The sequence below is a fragment of the Fulmarus glacialis genome, unplaced genomic scaffold, assembly GCF_000690835.1.
Source record: "Fulmarus glacialis isolate BGI_N327 unplaced genomic scaffold, ASM69083v1 scaffold1784, whole genome shotgun sequence".
In the NCBI taxonomy this organism is placed as follows: domain Eukaryota; kingdom Metazoa; phylum Chordata; class Aves; order Procellariiformes; family Procellariidae; genus Fulmarus; species Fulmarus glacialis.
This window is the reverse complement of record NW_009207246.1, coordinates 56,129-82,329: the sequence shown is the minus strand read 5'-3', so window position 1 is coordinate 82,329 and position 26,201 is coordinate 56,129. Positions and strand designations below refer to the sequence as shown.

Sequence of the window (26,201 nt, the reverse complement as noted above, 5' to 3'; positions counted from 1 at the left end):
GCTCTTCAGCTATCTCACTGAATAGAGCAAAATCTTTTTTTTGTGTATCTTTAAAGTCAAGCGTTTTTCTTTTGTTGCATTTGTCTTCACAGAAATTAACCCTTCCAAAAATTAAGTTCTTAGAGGTAAGTTTTCCCAAATATTGCACTGAAAACATGCAGCTAAGCACAGTGGGGCAGCCATGTATCCTGCCTTAAAGACAAAAATTACCAGCACGAAATACATGGGGGAGATTGTGTGGATGTATGTTCACATAACCACTACTTCAGTTAGCATACACAGATGCAAAACGGGACATCAAATAATATTCAGGCACTCTCAGACTTGATGTTCAGGAATAGGACCCTTACACAGCATGAACATAAATCAATGTTCATGCCCATTCATGTACTTGTATCCTACAGTTTATTCATGCAATAGCCTTTAACCAAAATATGCGATAGCAAACCAACCCCTCTTATCCTCAGATAACTTCCTTTTCAACCTCCAACAGATTTCCCAAATTCCAAGCGAGCCAAGAAGCTCAAGACACCCTACCCATTTAGTTACAATGCCATCACTGAACTGAGGCACAAAAAGGGGTTTGTGATCAAAACTATGCATTCTGCACCAATTTAATTCACAGCTAAATGGAGAACACAGTTTTACAAAGAATGCTTTTCAATAAATCATACTTATTCAGCCACACCTGTGTGTTACATTCAGGTGCACAATGGGACTAACTCATGGTTGATGAAACTTTGAAGTTGATGGCTACTCGCCCAGGTTAACTCAATAATTGCTACGATCACCCTCAACAGAATAAAAGTGCTTTAAGCAGGCTTTTTAATGAATGAGATTATCACTTCAACATGCAGATGAGTAATTCCTTAAATAAGACAGGCATTAAGCACATGTATAAAGTGTTTTCCCGATCCAGTACTTAAATTGTAAAACAAACTAAAACACCCCCTTTTCCATTTCTTTCCTTATCCCACCTCCCTTGTTAAGGTGAGATTTACAGATGCATTCAAATGGCAACTGCAGACATCCCTGCAGCAGCCAGGGCTGCGGAGAACGACCATGAGCTGCAGGAGCTGCCGTACTGATGAGTAAACTATCAAACTGTCACCTACACTGGGCTTGTGACACGGGCATATCCAGAAAGGGACTTCTGTACATGTCTCATATTGGTGCACGTTTGAATCATCGTGTTGTATCTCTATAAGATAGGAAATCTTTAAATCAGGGAAACTCCTTCCCTTTAACTATAAAGGCACATTTTGCTTTTAGCACTAAAAAAAATTCTAAAAGTAAGTCTATAAAAAGGAAACAGGGAAGAACCGGCCAGTAGAAAAAAGCCCATCTTCTAACTCGGAAAATCAGTCTTCTCATATCTCAAGGACCAATTCCTGCCCCCACTCCCTCCCAGTAAAATACCAATGAATGTCATTTTTCCATAAGCCTCCTTGATGTATATTTTACAAGCCCAAGAAAAAACATACTTACCTAGAAATATCCATATAAGCCAGACAATTAGGAACTGGATACACATCAAGGTGAACAAGTTCTAGGGGGAAAAACAAATAAAAACAAAAGTGGTGATAAAGATTCGCACTTAAATGGCTGTTGCATAAGAGTTACTTCAAGCAGCTAATGCCCAGATATTTCAGAACAAGTCAGTAACCTTAAAAACTTCTGAGGATCTGGACATTTGTGAACCGAGTTTTGTTTCTTTATTATGTCTGAATACATTTGCTATTACGGACACTACATAAAAGAAAGGAGAAACTGGAGGATTTTAAAAGTTTCATGGCAAATTCTTATTTCTCCATTTTTGTCCCAGAGCTGTAACTTCACCTCTGCCACCCTCTATCCAGAATAGTCAGTCACAAACCTGCTCTACTTTTTTTCACTGGTCACTCATGGTAGAGGCACAGAAGGGAGACTCCCCACTCTGGAACAGCAAGCTACAGAGTACCCCAGGGTCCTCCAGGTCATGGCAAGACCCAGAGTATTTTTCAACTCATTACACGAGCCTTTGCATCCCTGTGGAGTTCCTGGTTCAGGCAGCCTTACAGACCTTTCATAGCGTCTCAACTACTGCTAGTAATGTCATATTTTGATTCCTTCAATAATATTTCATATTCTAAGGTTTTAGGTAGCATTAAGGTTGAAACAAAACCAGCAGATATTTATTTAAGCCTACTGAAAATCCACTAAAGCGAAAATGTAACAAGCATCACGGTTGCTTTGGAAGATGAGACTAAAACAAGATGGTTAAGGGTGCAAAGAGAGGATAGCCAGGAGGAACAGCAAGACCAAATAGGCAGTTGACTGCAAGATACGGGTTGACTTGGGTTCTCAGCTCACATTGCACAGCACATGCTCAGATTGTTAACTTTTCTCAGCTACAAAGATCCTGGCATGAATACTTAATGAAGGCACAGGCTTGGATATCGTTAAGATGACAGCCTTTTAAAGGCAGTGCAGACTGCTCAGCAAATTCACAGCTCTTTGAGCTTGCATTTTGTTTATTCCATACCAAACTACTCCAAACAATAAAAATGGTGGTGAAAACTGAGTATTTTAAGTAATAGCAGCTTCCAGAGACAGATCAAACAAATCCTGTTCATGGAACACAGAAGTTATTCAACTGGAAAATGCTGCATTATTTTTATTATTGAATACAAATGAAGTTACTCATTATAGATTTGTAGCTTTCTGTCCAGAGTAAGCAGCTAGAGGTAGTAGCAAAAATATATATTGTTTTAGTTTGTCTCACAAACAGCCACTTGCTCAAACTTTCTCAACTCTGGGGAAAAGCAATAAATTCCCTATTTGCCTTGGCAAAGCAACACATCAATACAACCCAAAGAACGGACAACTTCAAGAGCCCTCTCTGCTGACAGAGAGGAATTTCAGCCCAAATGTTAAGATTTTCAGAGTTTTGAAACCTCCAAATCAGTAGCCCAATGTTATTTGAAAGTCACTTCTAAGCTCAGAATTGGCAGTAGCACGACACGACATGTGAAACCCTTTTAGCCAAGGGTCATGTCAAGAGCCTCCTGATTACGTGCACTGCACTCCATAAGCATCCCACAGAGAACCAGGTACGAAAACCAGAAGTCAGATGACAACACCACAGCTGCCCTGAAAACCCACTTACCATTTGAGGAAGCATACAGCGCTTTGAGAAAATATCCACTGATTTTGAGGGTTACCAGTTGATTCCGTTCACAGTGTAACACTTCGACGTTGTTAAAAACTGTTGCATCCAGCTCCCCGAGTTTGTTGTCTCTGAGATCCAGTTGGGTCACGTGATGCAGAAAATCTATTTCATCGGCCTCCAATCTCCTAATTGAATTCAATCTTGCAAACAAAAAAGGAGATTAAGTGTAATTACGTGGCAGGCTCCTGCTGACAAACCAACGCTCACTCTACAATTGGTTGTGCTGGATTAAACTAGCACGCCTCCAGGTTCTGATCAAGGCTGATTTTAAATATTTTCCCCTTTGTTGTGGTATTTTAAAAGCAGGATGGATCAGCTCTGTTGTTTTATCCATCATGACAAAGGACTGATGACACGAAGTTCCTTTCTAAACTACTTTGAAAACTACTGATAAAAAGCTCTGCAAGAACGTAAGTATTACTGTTATTGCATCTATAAAAATAAAAGATGATCTGGCTGCTATTTGTGCCCGATAGTTTGGAAAAGAACAAAACCTCTACAGTTCCTGCTGGCCTATCATGAGCATCTGCTGGAAAAGCCTGGCAGACACGAATAACCTGCAGATATTGGAGTCTCTTGCCTTATTGAAAGGCCAAATTGAGATTTATGAGTTCCCATATTTGCCTCTCGCTTTGCCATGTTCCACAGCAAGCAAATTCAGAGGCCTGAAAATGGGTGTTGAAAGAAAACAAAGCAAAAACCCAAGACAAGTGGGTCTGTCAGATAAAAAGAACAAGTTTTATCACACCTTCACTGCAGTGCAACTTCCCCAGAAGTTACAATTGAAATAAGATTATCTATAACCCGGCAACGTTTGAGATGGCAGAGCACTCCAAAGAGTTCAATTTCAAATTCTTAGCTCTGACCAGAATACTAAAATTGGTATAGTAACTTCTGGTGGCCCATTGAGCCTCCCTAGTGAGGATGAGGGCATATACCTGCAGTTTTGTTGTTACTCTTGCTTTCAAAGAGTTGCCCTCTGTGTAACAGTTGTGTTTTCAGAGTAGATACATTTTTCAATTAAAAGAAAATGGGTAATGTGCCCCCTCCAATACCACAGCCTACTTTTTCTGTTTTCAGTTTACAAGCAGTGCTTCCTTCTGATTTCACCGAAGCGAAACACTTCACTGTGCAGCAAGTACAGTTTACAAACACATTCGACATTTACTATTCCAGGTGGCATTACACAGAACCGCTGTTCACAGCTCGGTGCAGAAAGGATGCGGCAGACGACGAGAGGGCTGGAACTGCACCGCTGGAACTCATGGCCAGCTCAGCCACAGCATCCCTACACTAAGGCCAGTTTATTTATTTACTTTTAAAATACGTACAAACACACAGACATATTTTAACCCCACCATATACACTTCAGAATTCATCCATCTATTTTAGCTGGTTTTTTAACTTATGCTGGTCCTTCCTTGATTGCAAAGTCTGACAGCTACACAGCAGTACAGTACACCAAGTTTTAGTTTGAAGAGCTTAATTTAACTAAACGGTTATAAAATTCATCCTTATTTGGACCTCATGGTCAAGGCTCTGAATTGAGCCTTGCCCAGCTGATTGCAGAAGCTGGCTTCCCCAAAGACCGTAAGAATGAAGAACCACTTCATACCAGAGCCACTTGTAATAAAGATCTGTTGAGACTCTGCTGAGGGCATCAGTAAAATAACGTTACTCATGGTGGACTAGGCTTTTTAACATGCCAAGAAATATCAAAAAAATCTATTTTTGTCCTTTCACCTTCACTGCCCTTTTCGTCATCTCACGCATCTGTAACGTTTCAGACAGAAGCTTTCTGAGTCAGGGACTATCATTTGTATTATATTAACACTGCACCAACTAGCACCGCAGGAGTCACCAGTGTCCCAGGCTTTGTTTTGTTTGGTTTTTTTTGGTATAAATATTAAATTTCCCCAACTCATTTTCCTAACTATTGATCCCCCTAAACGCTACCTCCTCCTCAAAGAAGAGGGCTAAGTCACGGCAAGCGCCGCAAGTTCCGTAACGCTGCCAGAAACACGGTTCGATGGGCTAACACAACAGATTCGCACCCGGGGGCTCTTCTGACAGCCAAAGAGAAACCGTTTCAGCACCAATAATTTAGACCCGCTTATTCTTCTCCTTTTTCAGATACCTACCTTAGATCCACATGTTTAATGTGAGGCATCCTTTTTAACACCTGTAGGTTCAGGGTATCCATGCAGTTTCCTGACATACAGAGCTTATCCATGGCGGTCAGCTTCTCCAGCACCCCCGGAATGTCGGTGAACTCGTTGAAGGACAGACTCACGTAGCTGAGCTGATGCATATGCTCCAGTTCATCAGGAAGGGACTGGAGAAAGTTGCCATCCAGCAAAAATGTCTGCAAGCTATTAAAGGCGGGGAAGGGGAAGGGAGAGTAAAGAGAGTGAGTGACCTGTTAAATCACATTTCCTTCCTATAAACACACAAATCTGCTGCAGTCACAGTGAAATAAAATACACAAAAGGGCAGAAGAAAGAAAAATGTTAAGGAATAACACTTTATCATCTGCTACAGAAGGTATCAACCAAATAATTAAAAGCCTTGCAGCTACGAAATGCAGGCTGTGCTAGACAGTTGTATCGTATCTTCAAACGTCTCCAGAACTGCAACTCGCGTGATGGCTGAAGCACATAAGCAAGGGGGTTTAAAGATTATCTTCACCATGAAGGTGACCCCTGTGTCAAATACTGGGGATTGGAAGAGCTTCGAGACAGAAAGGGTGCTTCCTCTCCACCCGCAGCTCACAACTGCTTCCATCTACAAGCCAGTCTGCTTTGACAAAACCCAGTTTAAACTGTTTCTCATAGAAAGATTATGTAGAGTCATGAAACTGCTTGTTATCTATATTATCAGTCTGTGTACGTTAAGTTTTAAGAAAGTACTTGCTTGTGCATCTCGCCTACAACTGCTGGAACACTTCTGAGGGCATTGCAGGACACGTTGAGTTCAGTCAGGGTTGGGATACTGCAGACTGCCAGTGGGAAGTCTCCTAAATTATTATTGGAAAGGTTAAGGCTCTTCAACTTGGTGAATCTACAATGAGATAAGAAAAAATAAAAATAAAAAAAATAAAGGAGACAAATAAGCGGAGATAAACCGCACCAAGGTGCCTTGCAATAATTCATACAAGGTAAGTTTGGTTATGTAAATACAAATCACATGCATTTTTAGTTTATGTACTCAGAACAACCAGGTAAACTAGTAGACACTCAAGTTCAACACCACTTGCAAGAGTTCATTCACATTAAGCCGGCATAGAGAAACAGGCCTTCCTGAATAACACGCCAAATATATTTTCCTACGAGTGCAACAAAGAACAAAATCCTTGCTATCCTTATGATACACGTAGTTTCTTCTGTGGCATCTCATCCTGTACCACACCATTGCTATTTTTCTGAACACATTTCTTGCTAGTAAGACTACCCTAGTGACACTGGTTACAAGGCGCAGGAAATTCTCAGCCTATTTGAACACTAAATTTTTGTGGTGCAGCTCAGCTCCATTCATGTGAGTAGATAATGCCCTTCAACCAAAAATTCTCATTAAAATAGGCTGGTTTGAATACAACTGGGAAATGTGCTGAATTAAAGCAGAATTTAGCAAGACTTTTGTAGTGACAGAGGCAAATTCTTACGATCTCGATTAAGTACCATGTCAAAACTCACACAGATTTCAAAATTTTGTCCTTGATGTGTCACGGAACTCTTAAAGGCCCCTTGGTTTATCACATCAGCCAACGAAGCAACTTGCATGTGCTTGCCTTATTAAAGATGACCAAGACTGACTGAACAAAAAACCCAAGAAGGGGACAATCCAATTAGCCAGCCTGCGTGTTCAGCAACATTATTATGGTTGCCTAACAACCACTGGGAGGTACGCCTAAAGGCAAGTAAAAGGAAGAATGAAAAGATCTGTGTCGGATTCCAATAGATGGGAGGAAGTTTCTTTTCTGGCATGGTTTACACCAGGACATTTTATTTGGACTTCATTTTCCTTCGTTAAGGCTCAAGTCCCTTATTTGTACGAGCAGGCTTTTATATAACATGGCGATGGAAGCAAAACTGCACCTATGAATGCTGCTATTCCATGTCAAAGTAATCTCCAACAGCATGTGCCAGTGCATCCACAGCCTCTGAATCTGCCCAGCACATTCTTACCCCAAAGCACTCTGTCTTCCCTACACCACAAAAAAACCACAGAAAACACATAAAGCACTAAACAGGTTAAAAAGTTTTAATGGCAAAAACTCTTAGAAATCCTCACCAGCTGAGGATGGTGGCACGCACCTTTAGTATTGCCTAAATCAAACTAATGCCACTGACTAAAACTCAACATGAAAATGTAAGTAATGCCTTTCTATCGTATGTCAATGGGGGTTGTAAGTGAAGTGTGAACTTTACCCCAAAAGACAGGCTATAAACACATCTAAAGTTTGCAAATACACTTAACATTTACAAAGGCTTGCAGGAAGAAAGGAATTGCTGTGCTCGCTATTGGTATTTTGGCGCAAAGATGGCAGAAGAAAAAAAATAGAAAAATCATGGCCAGAGTTATCACAGATTTTTGAACACCCTGTGCCATGCTGGAGGCAGAAGAAGTTTGGAACAGAGTTAGATGGAGACTAAATTAAATCTTGGAATCAAATTACTGCTGCAGGGAAAAAAAATGCTACTGTGCAGAAACAATGACTAATGTATCTCTAGAAGGAGAACTGTAAAATAAAAAGGAGGCTAGGGTAAGCTAGCTGATGTTAATGAGGGCTGCTAGCCAGAAAAAAAAATGCACATTTTAAATGCTATACCTTCCTATTCCTGTATTTTGAGAGAAAGGGCTTAAAAATCTTGAACCTAGAACTGAAACCCACAATCCTGCATTTATCTTGAAGATAACTGTAGATTTAGGCCACAAATATACTGCCTTGAAATTTGGGGTGATTCTGTCACCACAGCCACAACAGCTATCCCACATCTTCCCCAAAGTCAACTGCAAATACAAACAAGAGTGCTCTATGTAGCGGACTCCAGGGACTTTAGAAATTACCTAAATACTGGAAAAAAAAATGTAAGTGCAAAGGTAGTAGGGAAGATAGGAAGATTAAGTCAAAATAACTAAGCTGCTGGAGAAACATCAAAATGCAACCATTCCAATTTTCAAGTCAACCATGAAAAAAGAATTAACTCATTTAATAATCAACACCGAGGCTGCAGCCTTTACCTGTGCCGCTCTGGAGTCTCAGAAGAACAGTCTCAGGGCTTTTGCCCACTAAACAAGTGAAAACTACAATCTACTAGAAGATCGCAAATACAATCTTGACATAAAATTACAGAAGATCAAGCTAATACACAGAGGAAAGAGGACTGGGGCGGGGGTGGTGAAGGAAGCTAAGAAATATATTAACTAACTCCAATGCAGTGTTCAGCTTCAAGGTTTTCTGCACACATTCTTGTGTGTAACTGTTCTAGGCCAACGCCAGGGGGGAATCATCCCCCCTCTTGTGTGTAACTGTTCTAGGCCAACGCCGGGGGGGGAATCATCCCCCTCAATGTATCTGGATTACATCTCTACTACCCTAATGTATGCTTTAATTAAGGGTCTTCTGTGAGTAATCTTATTACCAAGAACACAAACTGGTTAACAGGTCTATATAGTATGTAAGGTAGGATGAGTAGTACATCCAGCACTGGATATGCTCATACAGAAGCTGAAAATGCACATAGAAGTGTATGTCAAATAATCCACAAAGGAGAGTTCATTGTCAAATCACATTTAAAGAAAAGCTGAAAGACAGACATCATAAGCTTAGTTAAGAGATTAATTTAAGACAACTGGCAGGAAAGACATATTTTCTTCCTCCTTTGTAAACACGTTCATTCACAAAATGCTAAAGTCGCATTTCTCCTCATGGGGCACTGTCAAGTACAGAACATTACTATGCCAAACTAGCAGGCATTTGCTCAAAGTTAAGATCTCGGTCTACTTTTCATCTTTGGCCACTCACTTCCCACTATCCACATCACAAATGGGTTGGTACACTTCCATTATGGAGCACTGCCATGCTGCACATTTAAAATGCTGCATTGTTTATAGCGTTTCTTGTATCTAGATAGATTTACAGTCAGTGGCACCAGTAGCACTCATAGCATCAATATAAATAAAGTAGGAGAGAAGTATTTTACAGACTCAAGTTTTCTGTTGCTGCTGAGTTTGCACAGTGTCAGGCTTTAAATAAGATTTCACAGAGCAACATCTCTGCTGTTTTCTCACCCCCAAATCTCTACTCCTACCAGAAGCAGGGGCACACATTGATGCTGCCCCCATGGCATTGCTGGGAAGAAGAAAAGGCACAACATTGCCCATTTGAGGCATGACAGTGTAATAACCTCGTATCAAGTCCATACATATGCTTTCCTTCCTCTTCTCCCTCCTTCCCTGGTCCTAGACTTTATCATCTGCTAAAAAAAGTCAACCTGAAGAACAGCATCTCTCAACACGCTATATTCGGTTAGCTTACTAATGACCAATATATAAACACTCACTTCTCTGACCAAAAATAGTCCTACTTTAAGCTAGAGCAAAATGTTGACACGTCAACCCTTGAGTTTAAAAATGCAATATGACTGAACACTAATTGCCATAATTGAGCCAAAAAATGCCCACTTACTTAATCCTGAAGCTGCCACTTCAGGAGTGGTTTTAGTTTGACATATGCAAAATGAGAAGAGGGACTAACAAGAGAAGTTTGTATCACTGCAAAGCAATGAACTGAGATGCTAATTTCAAATTCAGATCTACCTGACATGCACAGCAGAGGAATTTCCATTACATGGTACAGCATTTGCGTTCCACTAAGTTTGGAAGGGGGGGAATAGTATAATCGAATTGGCCAACAAACAGACTCATCTGACAAAACCAGTCTTGCCCTGCTCTTACCAAAAGCAATTAAAAAGCAGTATTTTACTACACCCAAAACAGAAGACACGGCTTAATAAGGGACTCGGCTTAAGGAAAACAATCACTTTCCCAATATACCTCCAGTATTTGGGCTGTCTCATGACTATGCTGTGGTTGCAGTTGAACATCACCATTTCAAGCAGCAGCACAACTGTCCCTCAGCTCCAGCACCATCTCCGAGCAGACCGATGCACTGCAGCAAGCGTTGGAACTGAACTACAACTTGCCACCTTCGTGAACGCCTGCCACTTTGGCCACTAACTTAATAATGAAGAGAATTTCCATATAAACCTGACGTACCGATTTCCTCCTTGGAAATAAATGATCCAATTTACTGCCTTTTTGCAGTTGCGTCAGATTCGCCCAGCCATAGCCTTATTGCCTAAGGGAGCAGCTAGCCTAGCACCAGAAATATCGTCATAGCATTTCCCTTCCCGGAAAGGTGTCGTTGTAAAAGCCTTAAATTAGTTAGACAATTAAAATGAACTATTCCAGCCCTCTTGCCCTGCTAAATTTGTCGAGACAGTTGAACAGAGGTAGACTGTTTCTGCAACAGCTAGGGAGATTCACTTGGATGCTGCAGGTGAAGGCTTTGACTAACTGAGGTCAAAAGCAGCCCTCCCCAGCTTGGGCACAGAAGAGGCTTCAACAGATAATATAGAGAGGAGGAAGGAGGAGCTCTGCTGGTGTTTTCCACTCTGTTTCTCCAGACAAGATTCCCGTTCATCCAGAAACTAAGTAGCTCACGTCACACCACACAAAAACAGATGGAGTAAAGTCATCTCAGGAAAGAGGGTCACTTAGTTGGAGGGCAAAGATCAATTCTGGTCAAGTCAGAAGAAGCTTAAAGAAATGCACCCATTAATTATAAATTTCTCCATTAGTTGAACGAATAAATGAAAACATAGTTTTATCTGAATTTTTATTTCCTTCCTCCTTTCTTTAACCTCATAGGGGAAAAAGAAAAAGAAAGAAAAAAGCAGACTGATAGCTGCAATTTTGGTATCTTCACTATCCTTTACACCAACACACCAGGAACAGTTATCCTGATATTTCTCCCCTCTACCTGCATTTAAAACTATAAAAGGCACAACAATTCTGGCATACAGACTTGAGTCTACATGCCAAAAATCAATTGGTAGATTGCATTTAAAAAAAAAAAAAAAAAAAAAAAGAAGAGAACAGACTCCACTCCACAAAAAGGAATAACCTTAAATCTAGGCAGTTATTTTTCAAAATATACAAATAATCACAGATGTTAAGTAAAATTCAGACTAACTCCAAACTTAAGACAACAATAAAGCTTTTATTCTATTACATAGTTGGTAAGAAGACAATAATGACAAGAAAAACAAAATGTATGTTTTGTTAGTGGAAATAATCTGAACCTACATTACTGTACTTTGCAATTCTCAATTTCTGCAAATACCTAGCACACATTGCTTCACTGGGGGGAAAGACTATCCTCAGAGGAAAAAACAAATCCTAGGAAAAAAGAAAAATATATTTTCCTTCTCTATATTGGAAATTTATATTTGAAATACAAAAACATTAGCTAGGGGTGGGCTTCCAAACTGAAACATGTTTAAATACATGAAAAGAAAACCCTATTACTTTGGAAGCCATATCCGAAAGCAATAGACAAGTAAATTGGAGTAGGCTGATACACAGTAACTGGATTCCATAAATACGTTCACTACTTTTTGAAGCATTATTTGGAAGAGATACTGCTGTACTTAGCCTAGTAGTTCCATTAAACTGAATCCAATTAACAACTGCAATTTCTACTTTTAGACTACACTATTTTTAAAAATGCTATTTTATAGCCTATTTCTTAGTGCCATCTATTTTTCTCCTACCGCTATTAAGGAGTTCACTGCTCCAATTTAAACAATCCAAAAAATCCAGTATGTTTCAGGCATTAAACCAATCCTACCATCTTCCCCACTTAATCACTTGTAGTGATTTGATTTTTCAATTTATTTTTCTTTAATCAAATGTCGCTGATTTTTGCTGAGTATTCACATGAGGGGTACTTTCTTGAGTTTGGAAAGGTACACAGGAGCTACATAGAACACAACCAGTCATGAAGATTTGGAAGATGCACTAACAAAACCAAACTCTTCCTTCAATGTATTTACAAGCTGAATAAAACAAAAGCAGTGAAGTTACATAAACAACATATTCCAAGTATCTTCTTTAGTATTATAAATAGCAAAAAAATATTCCAAGGCTACAGAGCTGAGAAAATAAACATAGAACGAGAATATAGCAAACACTGGATGGATTTTGTTACTAGTAGACCTCTGGTTGTCAATACCACACCAACTTCTCCTTCTTGCCCTACTGCTTTAGATGGCTATGCTTCAGTCTTCAACTTCAAATGAAAGAGGAGAAACGAGTATAAAAGTAAGGTTCCCTGGCTCTGAGACCATCAGAGTGTGAGACAAAGCTCCCAGCATCTTTCCACACTGTGGGGCATGCAATGGCACTCCATTCCTCCCCACGTTAGCTAGATTCATTTAAATAACTTCAATAAATGTGTGCATTTAAAAGCAAATTCCTTTCCAGAAGAGCATCCAAAAAAAAAAAAAAAAAAAAGCCACTGCACCTACTGGCAGTGCCCTGTAGGGCCTAGCAAGGGGGAAGATGTATATTTGCCATGTCATTAATCCATGTCATTAGCAACTTTCTTCGCTAACCTCCGTTTCATACACTAAAAGCAATAATCACAAGGAACAGTTCAGCGCACTTTGAGACCAACCAAGTGGCAGGCTGGAGACTTTCCTCCCTGCTCCTCAATCTCTAGGGACAAGCTAGGATCAAACTACATCTCATGCCGAATTCTAGCAAACTTGTCTGCTGGGTTCACACCAGTTGGGTCGCTAATACTGTTCCCCCCTCGCTGTCTGGGAACCTAAGTGTTCTCTCTGCAATGACAGCATTTCAAATTACCTACTTACTGCACGATGGGTTCGTAAGGAGGGTTTAGCTTGAGGACCCCCCAAATTCTGGGTTTTCAGATAAGAACAGCTATCCTACAGTTGGAAGTAGGACGGGATTTCAGAAACTCTTGCATCAGTATCTCAGAGTCCGCTAGCCTTCTCACACCCTATAGATGCAACTTCCAAGTTACTGCCACTAGCCCAGAAGAGTTTCAGCTGAGATGCCTGAGACAACAGTTGATTTCTAAAGAGGCTTTGGGAGAGGAAAGATACCAACAGATTTTAAGATAAAAACCCATATAATCACTGTTAATAATTAACCACCGCAATCAGAATAACAATTTGTTCTTCAGATAAAATTGGCAAGCATCTTTTTGTTTATCGTTAAAACAAACTTTGTGGCTTATTACATCCCACCTTTCTTTCTCCTTTCTATTTTTTTTTTTTTTTAAGTCTGCAACGGGCTTATATTAAAAATCCACATACTGACAATTTACTTTTCAATATTAACAAGAAAACAGTATTCTTGATGCCAACAGTTTTTTCCAACAGCACTGACTGAAACAATTATGTATAAATATAAGGCGTGCTTAGCCCAGTGAAGCAGAGCAACAGTGAACAAAGACTACGGTTTATTCATTTACTTCAAACCTAGACCAATAGTACTCTGCAAAACTAGTAAGCCTGAACTCTTGTTTGTATTTCAGAACAAGAGCTGTGAAGTTGCATCGTAGCTAAGGGGAAAGTGAGGTTTGGGAACATAGTGTACATATAAATCTCAACTTTATGGTTAAAAAAAAAAAATCCACCAACCAACATTAAAAGAGTGTAAGCAATAAAATTTGTGACAACTTAAGACAACAGAATTTCTACAATCACTCCATTTGCATTATACAGGAGCTAGAACACCAAGGACTTTAAAGCAAATTCTGACTCGATGGGGATGATATCACAAGACATGTCAGCCGCTTCTAATACTGCAACAGCTGGGAAATCTTTCAACTGGGGAATCTCCTCTCTCCCCCAAAAGAAAAACACCCTTTCCTATCATTTTAAAAAAGCTACTGTGAGGAAGAACAAGTACCAACATTTGCTGTGTTTTTTTCAACACAGATGAATTTTCGGACTGCCTACTTTTATACATAGTATGAAATATGTATGCCCTGGTAAGCAGCAAAAAAATAGCTAGCTGTATATACCTTTCAATATTCAGACAGTTCAGTTACAGCAGTTCACAGCTGCAGAGTATATACAGCAACAGAACTTCAAGTTTAAGCAGACAGTAAAACAAGTGAAAGTGTAGCTACCGGGGAAAAAAAAGTGCATCTACATCTCTGTAAACCTTCACATGCTACCAGCAATTTAGTTCCCAAGATGGAGATTTTTTTACTTATGCCATGTACTGAGCAGGACTAAATATTTTATTCAGAAATGCAATAAATTACATTATTGTAACAACTGAAAGAAGTAACTGCATAAGCAGAAGTAGGAATTCTTGTTGTTTTCCCAATGCATTCCTGACTGTGCCTGCCAAGTCAGTGCACATGTCAGCATCTCATTACCATGACCCAGCTGCTTGTAAGTCTACTCAGTGGGTAGCTGAAAAGTTGGTATTTTCTTCTGTCTTTAACATACCTCTTGTTTGAAATATAGTATTCATGAGTATTTGTTAAATTACGACCTAAAGAGATTTATTAAGAGGAACAGCTAGCACCAAGAGCTGCTTATAGCAAGACAAATTTTCCTAGACTGCCTGGCTAACAAGATTTTAATTGAAAATTGTACCAGGAAGGATAGGTATATCAATGCCAATGCATTTTGTTCACAACATCCAAGCACATGGTTATTTTGGAGCCTTAAATACTTCTGGGCTTGATTCACTGGTGCTGTGCCCTGTGTGCGGCTGCAATTTAGCGATTGAGAATTTGGCATAAAAGCCAACAGTACCAAATCGGAACAGCAGAGATTTTGTACTTGCTTTGCAGTGGTTTGAAAGAACATGGGCGAACAAAAAAAGACTTTTGGTTTATCTAGTCAAGTTTTACCTCGTGTAACCCCCCAAAAGAGCTGAAAATGGTTTTATGAAATTGGATTAAAAAGAAAAAAAAAAGTCAGACAAATAACAACTTGTGTTCCCAGGAATGATGGAAGCTTCCCTTACTTTGCACATGCTTTCGTACTGGGATTCACTAATCATTTCAAAAAAGATACAGTGTTCCCTTCTTGCTAGATATTTGTGTATTTACTCACTTCAGAAAAGCAGACTTACAGTAGCAGTTCAGCTGGCTCAAAGCTTTTTGGCAGCACAAGTAAAACTCAAGTTTTCCCACCCTAAAGAGGAGAAGCTGGGACTGTATTTCTTAGGGCTTGAAAAGGAGCATGGCTTGGGAGAGCACTCCAGGGCCAGGCTCCCGCTTTTGCTGCTGTTGGGAGGCGAAAGATAACCGATGGGGCACTGCTCTTCCCAACCCTCAGCAGTAACTGCCCCCTCCCACAGCCCTTTCCACTGGGCACAGCACCGGGAGCAGCAGCAGCAGCTTCCAGCTACTCACTGCCTGGGCGATGCCAGCCGTGCTGGATGAAGAAAAGGCTGGAGGAGGGATAGGCAGTGCCAGAGGGAAGGTCAGCGCCAAGGGGCAGGAGTTCACGAGGCACTGGCTCTGATCCACTCCAGCAGTGCCGTATAATCTTCCTAATAATTAATTTTTTTCCCTCCAGAAGTTCACAGACCTTCCCGTGCTGTCTTGGTAAGATGAAAGCAATGGAGGCAGAGCAGACTATCATTCACTGACAGAATAGGACCAGCTCACAGAAGAACGAGATGCTTAATCAGTTTTGTACCACTTCAGGTATATGCCACTTCTCCAGATTTTCCTGATGAAGAATCTCAGAAGACAGGAGAGTTTTATTTGGTCACCTGAACTCTTTCACTCTTGCACGTTCAGGCCCACATTAGCAAGAAAAATGTTAACAGTTTATTAACTTTCAGCAAGACTCTTCAGCAAGAGTCAAATGCAGCACCAAGAAAACATTAAACAGACAATGAACGTTGCCCATCACATTATTTAGAAATGCTTTCTGATGCCTGACAGAATTAGTTACATGTGGATGGACAAAACATAATCAAGAATCTCCTGTACACTTTCTGATATTTAAAAAGGAAAAATTGTACAAATTCATTAAAATAAATATATTCATTATCTGTCCATGTTCATCACCTAACTTATGCTAAAATTCCACTTGCTATCTGGAGACCTATACTGACATTCACAGAACATTTAATCCAGTATTCCTCTCCAGACTGTGTTCATAAGCTCTTGGAATCACTGCCTGCTTTGTCTGTGAAGCAGACCTGCTGGGTTCATTCATCTTCCATTATGCCAGATTTTTTGTTTTTCCAGAATAAAATTGGAATTATATAAAAATACAACAGCCCACATAATCCATCTTGTATTTTTCAGTTGTTTTTCAAAGAGGAAGGGATTTAGAAATGTGGTTTAAAACATTTCATTTGAACAGGACCATCCACAAATATAATCCTGAGGTACTCTGCAATTCAGTTACCACTGAAATTAAAATCACAGTTTTATATTCAGTATGGAAACATTCATCTTTCTGAATACAGAAAGCCTGCTGATTCCACAGTTCTGGGACACATATATTAAATCATTCAGATCACCGAACATGCTGCTGTTTACCCACTGTTACATTCTCAGATGAGCTGCAGTGGAAAGAACAACTGGAAGGTCACAGTTACTAGGAAAAAAGAATTAGGGTTGACCAGAGTAGAAAGAGGACAGGAATCGGGCTGAATTTATTAAATCAGGGCTTTCTTTGGGGGGTAACAAAAAACTTCTAAGTAAATTCACACAGAGTACTGTTCCTACCTAGAATGCATCCCTTTGATGGGCAGCTCACCAACTCATATTCACGCACAGGAGTGAAAGATTGAAGAACTACAGTCTTCAGGCCTCAGTAGGTATATAAAACCAACACATTCTGAAAACTGCATTATGGATTGAAAACTGCCTTCTATTTACAAGAAAAACATTAAGTTTCTTATGAAAGCTAGGCTATTTCTAACACACAGAGTCAACCCATTTCTGAAGTGTTACAGCCAGGCCCATCCTCCACAAGAGGAGGTAGTAATTTTTTAGGAAAGTTCCTGCAGACCAGTGGTCACTTGGCTCCAAGGACAGAGGAAGACCAGTAGAACCGTATCACTTTACCTTTGTAATTCACTAAGCGCTCTATTTGTGGATGGGCTAGGGTTTAGCCTCAGGAAGTTCTGCTTTAAATTGAGATGAGTGAGGTCTTGGCTATAAAACAGGTTGGCAGGCAGGTGCTCCAGGCTGCAGCATGAAAGATCCACTGAGCTTATGCGTTGTGATGCAACCTGGAAGTCAAGAGGTACACCAATATGTTAATACTGTAATAAAACAAGAACATCTTCTTCACCCCTACTAGCACAAGATAAACTGTTTTTAAGCACAGCAGAAGTCAGCGTCGGCATATATCGTTATCTAGCACGGTTTACATCACTGCTGCAAGTTATGCCATAATCTCTTGCTTTGCCTCAGTGCTAAAACCAGGTCCACTGATGGCTAACACAGGGGGAAAAGTGCAAAGGTTTGTCAAACTAATAAGTGAAATGGATTCATTTTCGTCAGGGAAGTTACGCGATACGCTACGGCCAGAAAAAAAGATAAGAGATTTGACATAAACTTTAGTTTAGTCCTTTAGTTAGCAAGAAACAGCAGCAAAAACACAGCACAGAAGTCTTCTATATTGCTGCATGACTGGTCAGTATACCCAAGTGAGTGGAGACGAGGGGATAACAGTCATCACCCTGTCTTGGTTTCAAGGGTCAAAAGCAGGTATTAAATGGCAGAAGAAAGAGTTATCCCATTTATATCTTACTGGAGAAAAAAAAAAAATCACAGCAACAGCAGCAAAGCGAGCACTCATCTCTTCTCAATGAATTAGAAAACTGTCCAAGAGTGATAAAAATGTGACAAAAAACCCCCTGAGATTTGGGGGTTTAACACTGTTTTCTAGAAAGTTCTAGAAAGGGGAAGGTAAAACAAACACAGTCTATAGAGGCTAAAGAAATCATACCACCTAGCACTACATATAGCTAGCATTGTTCCACAGAGACCTATAGGCAACAAATTCAAGTAACAGCAACTCTGCCCCTTACCAAATATCTAGGATACAGCTGGGTAAACTACATCCTGCTGCTTTACTTATTTACTAGTCTTTATTTAAAAAAAATCCCCAAACCAAGACAGCAATGTAGCGTTGTATGAATTCTTATATTTTCTGTCCAATACTATTAAAAAGATCCTTTCACAAAGTAGAGTCGTGGAGCTAGCCACATGACAAAGCACCACCACACAGTAGTATAAGGCAGTGAGGACAGTGGGCGAGGAGTCAAACACTAGAAGAATGAGAGGTGTTGTCGGAGCAGGCATGGCCTAGATCAAAGGAGGAGAAGCAAACAACTTCACCACCATGTTAGACTTCTGGGACTGCGCAAACAGTGCTCAAACAGTTACGTGTTCTGTCAGCTGCTCACTGCAAGAGAAGCCATCACTTCATTTTGTCATTGGCATTTCTACTGGCATCGCATGCTAGGATTCTGGAAGTACAAACACCGTTGTCTCTAACGGGCAAAAAGAGAAAAAACCCAACAACTCATAGTCAATGCCCAGTGACGGTCTGTAAGAGCTTCCAAACTCTAACAAAGGAGACACCACCCAACCTTCTGGGCAGAGATACAACCCTTGCCATAAAGTACCCTGAACCTAGAGACACCATGTTTTGCTGGCACAGGTGAAGTGGCATGCTACCGAAAGGAAGGCCAAGGAGGTTTTTTTCTTCCTTTTTTTCCTCTCCAGTGCAAGCTACACAGGCCTCAGGATAAGTGATCTCTATTATAAACACACAGCCATAAGCTTCGAGAGGAACAGACGGTGCAGTGTTTTTCTCTAATGCGACCGTTAATAATCCAGTCCTCCCACATCCATTAAAAAGCTCAAATTTTTGTTACTCAATTAGTTCAGTCCTTTTGTTACTGTAGCTACTATTTTTCTTCCCCTTGTAGTATTAGATAAAAATTATTCATAGGCTATTCTAAGCAGTCATTTCTGAAAGCCAGGTATTCAGTCTATTTAAGGTGCCAAAACCTGCCTGGTACAGTACGGTTCTCATCACACTGAAAACAGAAGAGATGAAAAAGCGCTGACACCTGTTAAATTAAAAAGGAGAATGTGTAATTTCAGATGTAACGCTTACATACACTGTTGCTTCAACTACTTGTTTGGAATGTGATATGAACAGTAAGAAGCAACCCAGCAGTGCTTAGCAAGGCATGTCACGCTATAAATATCTAAAGTACCAGAACTGGTAACTCTGAGTGTGAACCGTGATAAAGTAACCAAATAAATCCAAATGCTACTCTAGCCTCAAAAAAGGATACAAATCCTTTCTTAAAATCATCAAGCCCTGTGAAAAAAATCTAGTTACAAGTAATTTTGTTTTTACATGTTGTATGTTCTGGTTATTTTTTGTTTGCTTGTTTTTTTTTAAAGGAATCCCTTCATTATAGGAAGAACTTCATGCAATTGACATATATTCAATGATGTCCCTATCACAGCAATAACTGTAAAAGTTAAAACCACATTTTAGAAGGTGTTAGTTCTGGAATCAACTATAATTTTATCGGAGTCTTTTGTTAGCAAAACAGTACTCTAAGAATTAACTTCTGAATCATTACAAGGAATACTCATGTAAACAAACACAGTTATTCTCACAGGCAGGGATAAAGACTTTTCATTGCTCAATACTGTTCTGTAACAAATTCCTAGAGAACAGAGGAACAAGATGAAAACCAGAGTGACAAAGAACAACATAATTTTAACAATACTTTCTTCGGTTCACCAGAAACTTCCATCAGTTGTTTTGAAGTTGAGTATTGAAATTCTGAAATTATATTGTTCCCAAATCAAACAATAAAGGGATATTTCAATCTTGCAATCGTCTTCAATTGACTTAAATGCAGTAAGACTGTGCATGTGTGTGTTTGCTATTGTTTATTAAGAGCAAAGCATTTTTCTAAAAGATGATACAGGTTTTAATAAAGTATTGGGTTTCCTTGACTCACTGTGGGGAATCACTGCAGAGATACGCTGATAAAAGGTACGAAAACATTGACTAGAATATCCCTTATAGCCAAAGAATAAAAAGCATGTGAAAGAAGGGACATTACCTGCAGAAAGTAGGGTTTCCACTAGAATGAAAAAAACCCAAACAACCCAAGAAATTCCACTGTAAATAAACAACCCAACAAGTCACCTGGGCTGGGTTCAACAGACCTATTCTCCAATAACAATACGGAAGAGTCAGTGTGGTTGCAATGCTAGAGGGAAAGGCTTTCTAGATATATGTGGAACCCGCACCAAGTGCTCATTATGGCTTATTTGGTGTTTTCTTTTGGAAAACTTAAAAGTATAATTGGTTTATATGCTTTATGTACATATATAAAAACAAAACATGCAAGCAGCACAGTTCATGACTCCCCAGGCAGAAGAAGCCATTGCCCAGAGCAACCCCTCTAGACTGTCTCCTGAGCTGCACGCGTCCTTAACACTTGTTTTCACAGGAAACCCATGCTGCATTTCCAGTACTAATAACATGGGGGAAACGACTGGGGTAATGACCTTCTTGGAAGACGGTGTGTGACACCCTCTCAGTTATGGCAGCTACAGCATAAGCTGTAGAATCAATGCCTGTCTTTGCCAGAGAAGCAGGACACGCAACACTTGGACAGCAGCGTAGCTCAAACACTTAGCAGTATCTTGTACTTTTTGAAGTCCTTTTCAGTTGGGATTTTTAATCATGACAAATACAGAGAAACTAGATGAAACACGTGGCTTTCTCCATTCCCTGAATATGATTTTTAAACACTTCATGCTCAATCATTGTATTGCAATGTCTCCCATTGTAATACTAGAGGACTAGTAACAGGGTAAGGCCAAACGCAACTTCGCACATCAAACTGCAACATCCAGTGGAACTTTTTTCCTCCAGTTCCTGTTGCAACCTCCCTTACACAGCCCTGGCCTACAGTGTTCTAAGTTTGGTTTGGTTTTTTTTTTTCTGGTCTCCATGTGAGTATGGCATACCGAAGTGCAGTTTTGAAGAAGCAGTATACAACTACAGCACATGTACTAGAAGGAGCCCTGGATCTACCCACTGCAAACACCAAAAAGCTGTCATCGTGCTTTTAATTTTCTCCCAGCAGCACTAAAATGCAGCTTTATTCTGTGAATACCACCACAAATAATCTTGCCAGAGAGCTCTCCCCCTCCCTCAGGCAGTACGCCTTCTGCTCCTCCTCACCTAAGACCTGCACATGTGGCAAAGAACTAGGAGTCTCCCAAATATGAAAACTCATTTTTAAACACGTATTACTTGTGCCAGAGTAGTACTTACAAATATAAACAACGATTCACAAAAACCAGCAGTACCTTAAAGAAAAAAGGTTTCGTCAAGGTGTTCCGATGTTTTAAATTATTTTTTTTTTTTTAAACAGTATTTCACGACTGGTGAAAGTATGGTATGGGTTCACCGTAAATCTTTAGTGGCTGGCAATAAAAATACAGAAAAATACTTGTATCAACCAATATTCTTGCCTCTTCTTGCTACACAGGGCTAAAAAACGACTTTGCTTTGTCCATCAGTACAATGTCACCTCTGTCACCGAGCTATGCAACAAGACTGATTACTGTCTTTGTTCTAAAGCCTTGGCTATACTACAAAAATGATCTGTTGCTGACAATGGATGTCAGCAACAGAGACAGCTGAACCCAGCTGTATGGACAAACACTAGCCTTGTTTACACAAGGACATCTTTTGGTGTGACCTGTGGTGTGAATTTAAACCAATGTAATTATGTCTTTTTCCTGTTTACCCTCATCCCATTCCCTATAGCTCTATTCAGATAAGAAATTACTGTTTAGGACTTCAACAGAACACAATTAAAATAACTAAACAGCCCACACGGTAAAGGCAGCCAAATTCCCAGTCTGTTTGAACTGAATTGATGATGTTAAATTACACCTGCTGTAGACATGCTAATGCAAAGGCAGTGTAATTTTTCTCCTTTAGGATTTGTTTTTAAACAGTTCGATAATCATCACACCCCACCAATGCATGCATAAGGCTTAACTAAACAGTGATACATACGCTTGAAATACCTAAACTAACTGCTTAGCGCAAACAGGTTCTCCTCAAAACTAGCCTTGCTTCAAATCCTAATCCTCCTTTCTATTTGAACATCAAAGCCCCGCTCGGCAGAGAGGCCTCCCTCCGCCGAGCTGAACTCCACAGCCAGGAAACACGTCGGTGTCCTCAGCTGCAGTCAAGAGCTGAGGAAATGTTCAGACTGGTAAACAAGCTAATGCCAAAAGCCTTAATGAGAGACAGGGGGGAAATAAGAAAAAAGGGTTTTCTTTTGCTTTAAAGCCATATATTTTAATTTTTAAATAACAGCTTTTAAAATGGGTGCAGTCCAAAGGGTGAAAAGGTAGTAGCTTTTCTGACCTCTCCTTTTTGTCTTCTTTCAAACATTAAACTGGATGCATTCTAACTCAAGCTAAAGGCCTTGCAAAGAAAAGATAAAACTCAGCAGAAGCTTGAAAACATGTCAGTCAGATTTACAAACCCAAGCGGCAATGCCATAGGCAAGAGCCGTAATTGCCCACCACGAGGAAGGGCAGGAGCGCATGCCGGTGTGGCAGCATTCACAGGGCACATGCTTCTCCCCCCATCTCTCCTCCGCGGGCAACGCAGCCAAAAGCCTCTGGTACAAATGTCTCATGCCAGCAAGACTCTGGGGCACGAAGATTATTTAACTTGTCCCTGTTCTCCTCTCCTTAGCTCTGAACAGAGATTTACCTAGCGTGCAGAAGTAGCTCACTTCTACTTCTGGCCCTTGTGCAAAGCTGTAACAACTTAACTGAAAGCAGCAGCAGCAAATGTGTGTGAGGAGGGGGAAACGTGGAGGTAATGAAGCAGAAGTTGCGCTCCTTTACCCTTCCATGATAGGAGTCCAGAAGAAATTTCATAGACGTGGAAGTCAGTGTCCCAGGTTTAGCATCAAGATCTTGAAAGAGAGAATTTGTCAAAAAAAGTGACATACATCACCTGTCATTTGGAAATGTTTGGTACTATCTGAAGTCATTACCAGAATATGAGTATTTTTGTTCCTCCAGGAGGAAAAGTCCTCTTCTTTTAGAGATCAGGTAGTGGTATCAATATTACACAGAGAGTGATAGCAACACTTTACCTTGGTGGTAGTCACGCTGGGATGTTCACACTGGTAAGATCCCTACAAGGACAAGGCTTAAGGTGCAACCTGGAGTTAAGGGACAGTAATTAGCTGTAGCATTAAGCTACTTATAATTCAGCCATGTGAATCTCCATTTGGTGGAGCAAGGAATATTAACATCCTTAAAACAGCTTGACTGAAAAAAATTCATCTGTAAATATAGCAAAACAGGTGACAGTCTCACAAAAATTCAGAAATACCCCTTTTTCTTCTTACAACTTGCGTTAGACTTAATTTTTTACCAAGACAAGCTGCTGTACTGCCAGCAAGCAGACTTTGCAATGAGCAGCCCTCCAGCAAAGACTTACTTTCAGCATTTACTATAGATTTCAGACTCTTGCCAGTGAGACTTCCAATAGTTGTTCACTTGTCTGAGTCTCCCCAGTCCCACGTGGAGAGGGTTGTGGGGTTTTGTTTGTTTGTTTTAAGTAAGAGGTTATGCTAGGTCCTCAGTTTCTGACCTAGGTTCTCCTAACACAGCTTCATCATATGTATTAATTCTACAGTGAGACGAACTCTCTTCATGCCATTATTTCATAGTAACTCAGAAAGGCCTTCTGACCCAAGTGTTTTTAATACAAACAATCATGAATATAGCTCTACTGGCCCAGGGTCTAAAACTGGTCTCCAGCACTCCCCCCCTCTTCTCCCTGGAGACCTTCCTCCTTCTCCCACTCACGAAAGAAGCCTAAGGAGACCAAACTTCCCTAAAATTAGTTTTTGCTAATAATTCCTCTCCTTTTTTCCTCCCTGCTAGACTTTGCTTGGAAAGGCTCTCAGTGTTACAGCCATTCAGTTTCAAGACCAACACAGTTACCACCTTATATGTACTGAAGTACTGTGCAATATGTCAGTCCCTGCAACCCCCTCCAGTCTCATGGGATCTGTTCACCACAGACTCTTAGTTCCCCTGAGCTTCATTAAGAGAAAAGTTACATTCCTCCACTCGTTCCCCCACCCCTACCCCCAGAGATTACCGAAAACACTTTGGGATCCTCCTGGATTGAACACACCTTAAAAGGTGTCATCTGCGACACCTCACTGAGCTTCTAGCTGTAAGCCATGGCCATGCTTTCCTGTATTTATGCGAGAGCTGCACAAATTCAGCTTTAATAATATCAGAACCTGATTTAGAGGCTTCAAAAGACATTACTTGAAAGCTATTCCAGATGTGTGGGCGATACCTAGTTTTCCGTTCTCACTCTTGGCTGCAATACTTCAATAACTACTGTATTATTAACAGAAGGCAGCAAGTCCAAAATAGACACTCTAAATTTCAGCAAGGAAAAAGAAAAAATTAAAATAGTGAAGCTATAGTTTGGCTAGAACAGAAATTAAGAGAAAAGCTTCAAGTCACCAATTACACCACTTTGGAAACAGCTGGACTATTTTGACATGGAAAACTAACCAGCTGAGCCAAAACACAAAGCTTCCCTCCCAAACCATTAAGAGAGAGACTACAAGGAAACACACTCAGAAGTTCATTTTCAAAACATCAACTAACCTCTAACAACAAAAGGCACAAAATAATAGGTTTTGTGGGGAAGGAGGAGGAGGAAGACTTTCAAGTGTTACCATCAAAAGGGAGACAAAACTGGCTTCAAGTTTGCTTTGCCCAATCTTCTGCTTTCAGACTTGAGATGACAAGAAGCCACCCACAGCAAGAATGACCAGATATGACTGCAGAGCAAAGGTCCCAAATATTGACAATTTTACACACACACACAAAAAAGGAAGTTGAGTTCCACATGGAAACCAGAGGTTTGTTTATGTTTGAATACTTGTAATCACCGCTAAAAGGAAGCTGTGAGTTTATTTTTAGGGATCTATTTTTAGACAAAGCATTATCTCAATATTGTCATTTTATGGTATTAGAGGAAAAAATGGTTTCCTTGTACTAAACTTAGAGTCATCACGTTTCCTGTAAGGATCAGCTCAAAAAAACCCACTGAAAAATGAGAAAATCTTTCAGGGTTCTTTTTTTTTTCCAATAGACCCTGAATCAACAGTTGCAAACATGCTAATGACACTTCTTAGTCTCACAAATTTGAAGAAACCTGGATAGTTGTTATCCTCAAAGAAAACAAGATTTTGCAGAGCCTTGGATTTGGTTAAAGGCTATTTTCAAAAGATGCCGCTGATGTTGGCATTATACTAAACTCATTTTTAGGTCATACTAGCATACAGACTCATTTGCGAACCTCCAAGCGCTACTGGCGTAAGAAACAAACCAACTACTGCACAGTCACCCTTGCCAGTGACCAGCACGTCCCTGACCTCCAACCTGTCCCCAACACACACACACAAACATGGTAGCCCAGAATCACAATGGTACATTCAAACACATGGAACAAGACTACAACGTTATAAGAAAATGTCAGAAACTCCTAACTGCAACACAAATAGTTTGCTGCACACAACAATTCTCTGTAGAATTATCAAAGGTAATAACCAATAGCCAAAGGTAAAAGCAAAAATATGCATCTAGAAAATCGGATCTCACAGAAACTAAGGTAAAGTTCTCTACAGTCTTCCTCCAGAAGAGGGTTATCCATTGCTAACGGAGGCTAAACAGACACCTGGAGAGGAGATACTGCATCCAGTGACTCTAAAGTATAAATTGGCAGCACTGTAACAAGTAACATCACAAATAACTTAGAATAATTTATCCTTG

At 40.1% G+C, this 26,201-nt stretch overlaps 1 protein-coding gene across 1 annotated transcript in view; it reads right to left on the bottom strand.

The window, feature by feature from the left end:
* Positions 1-26,201, bottom strand: part of PHLPP1 (PH domain and leucine rich repeat protein phosphatase 1) — a gene marked incomplete at its 5' end in the record, with an annotated part of 66,506 nt that overhangs the window by 31,063 nt on the left and 9,242 nt on the right. Inside the window, 5 exons of the mRNA XM_009576000.1 lie at positions 1,489-1,549; positions 3,149-3,351; positions 5,353-5,583; positions 6,125-6,271; positions 17,364-17,530. Of these exons, the coding sequence (XP_009574295.1) occupies positions 1,489-1,549; positions 3,149-3,351; positions 5,353-5,583; positions 6,125-6,271; positions 17,364-17,530 (809 nt within the window). The remainder of the gene's footprint in view (positions 1-1,488; positions 1,550-3,148; positions 3,352-5,352; positions 5,584-6,124; positions 6,272-17,363; positions 17,531-26,201) is intronic.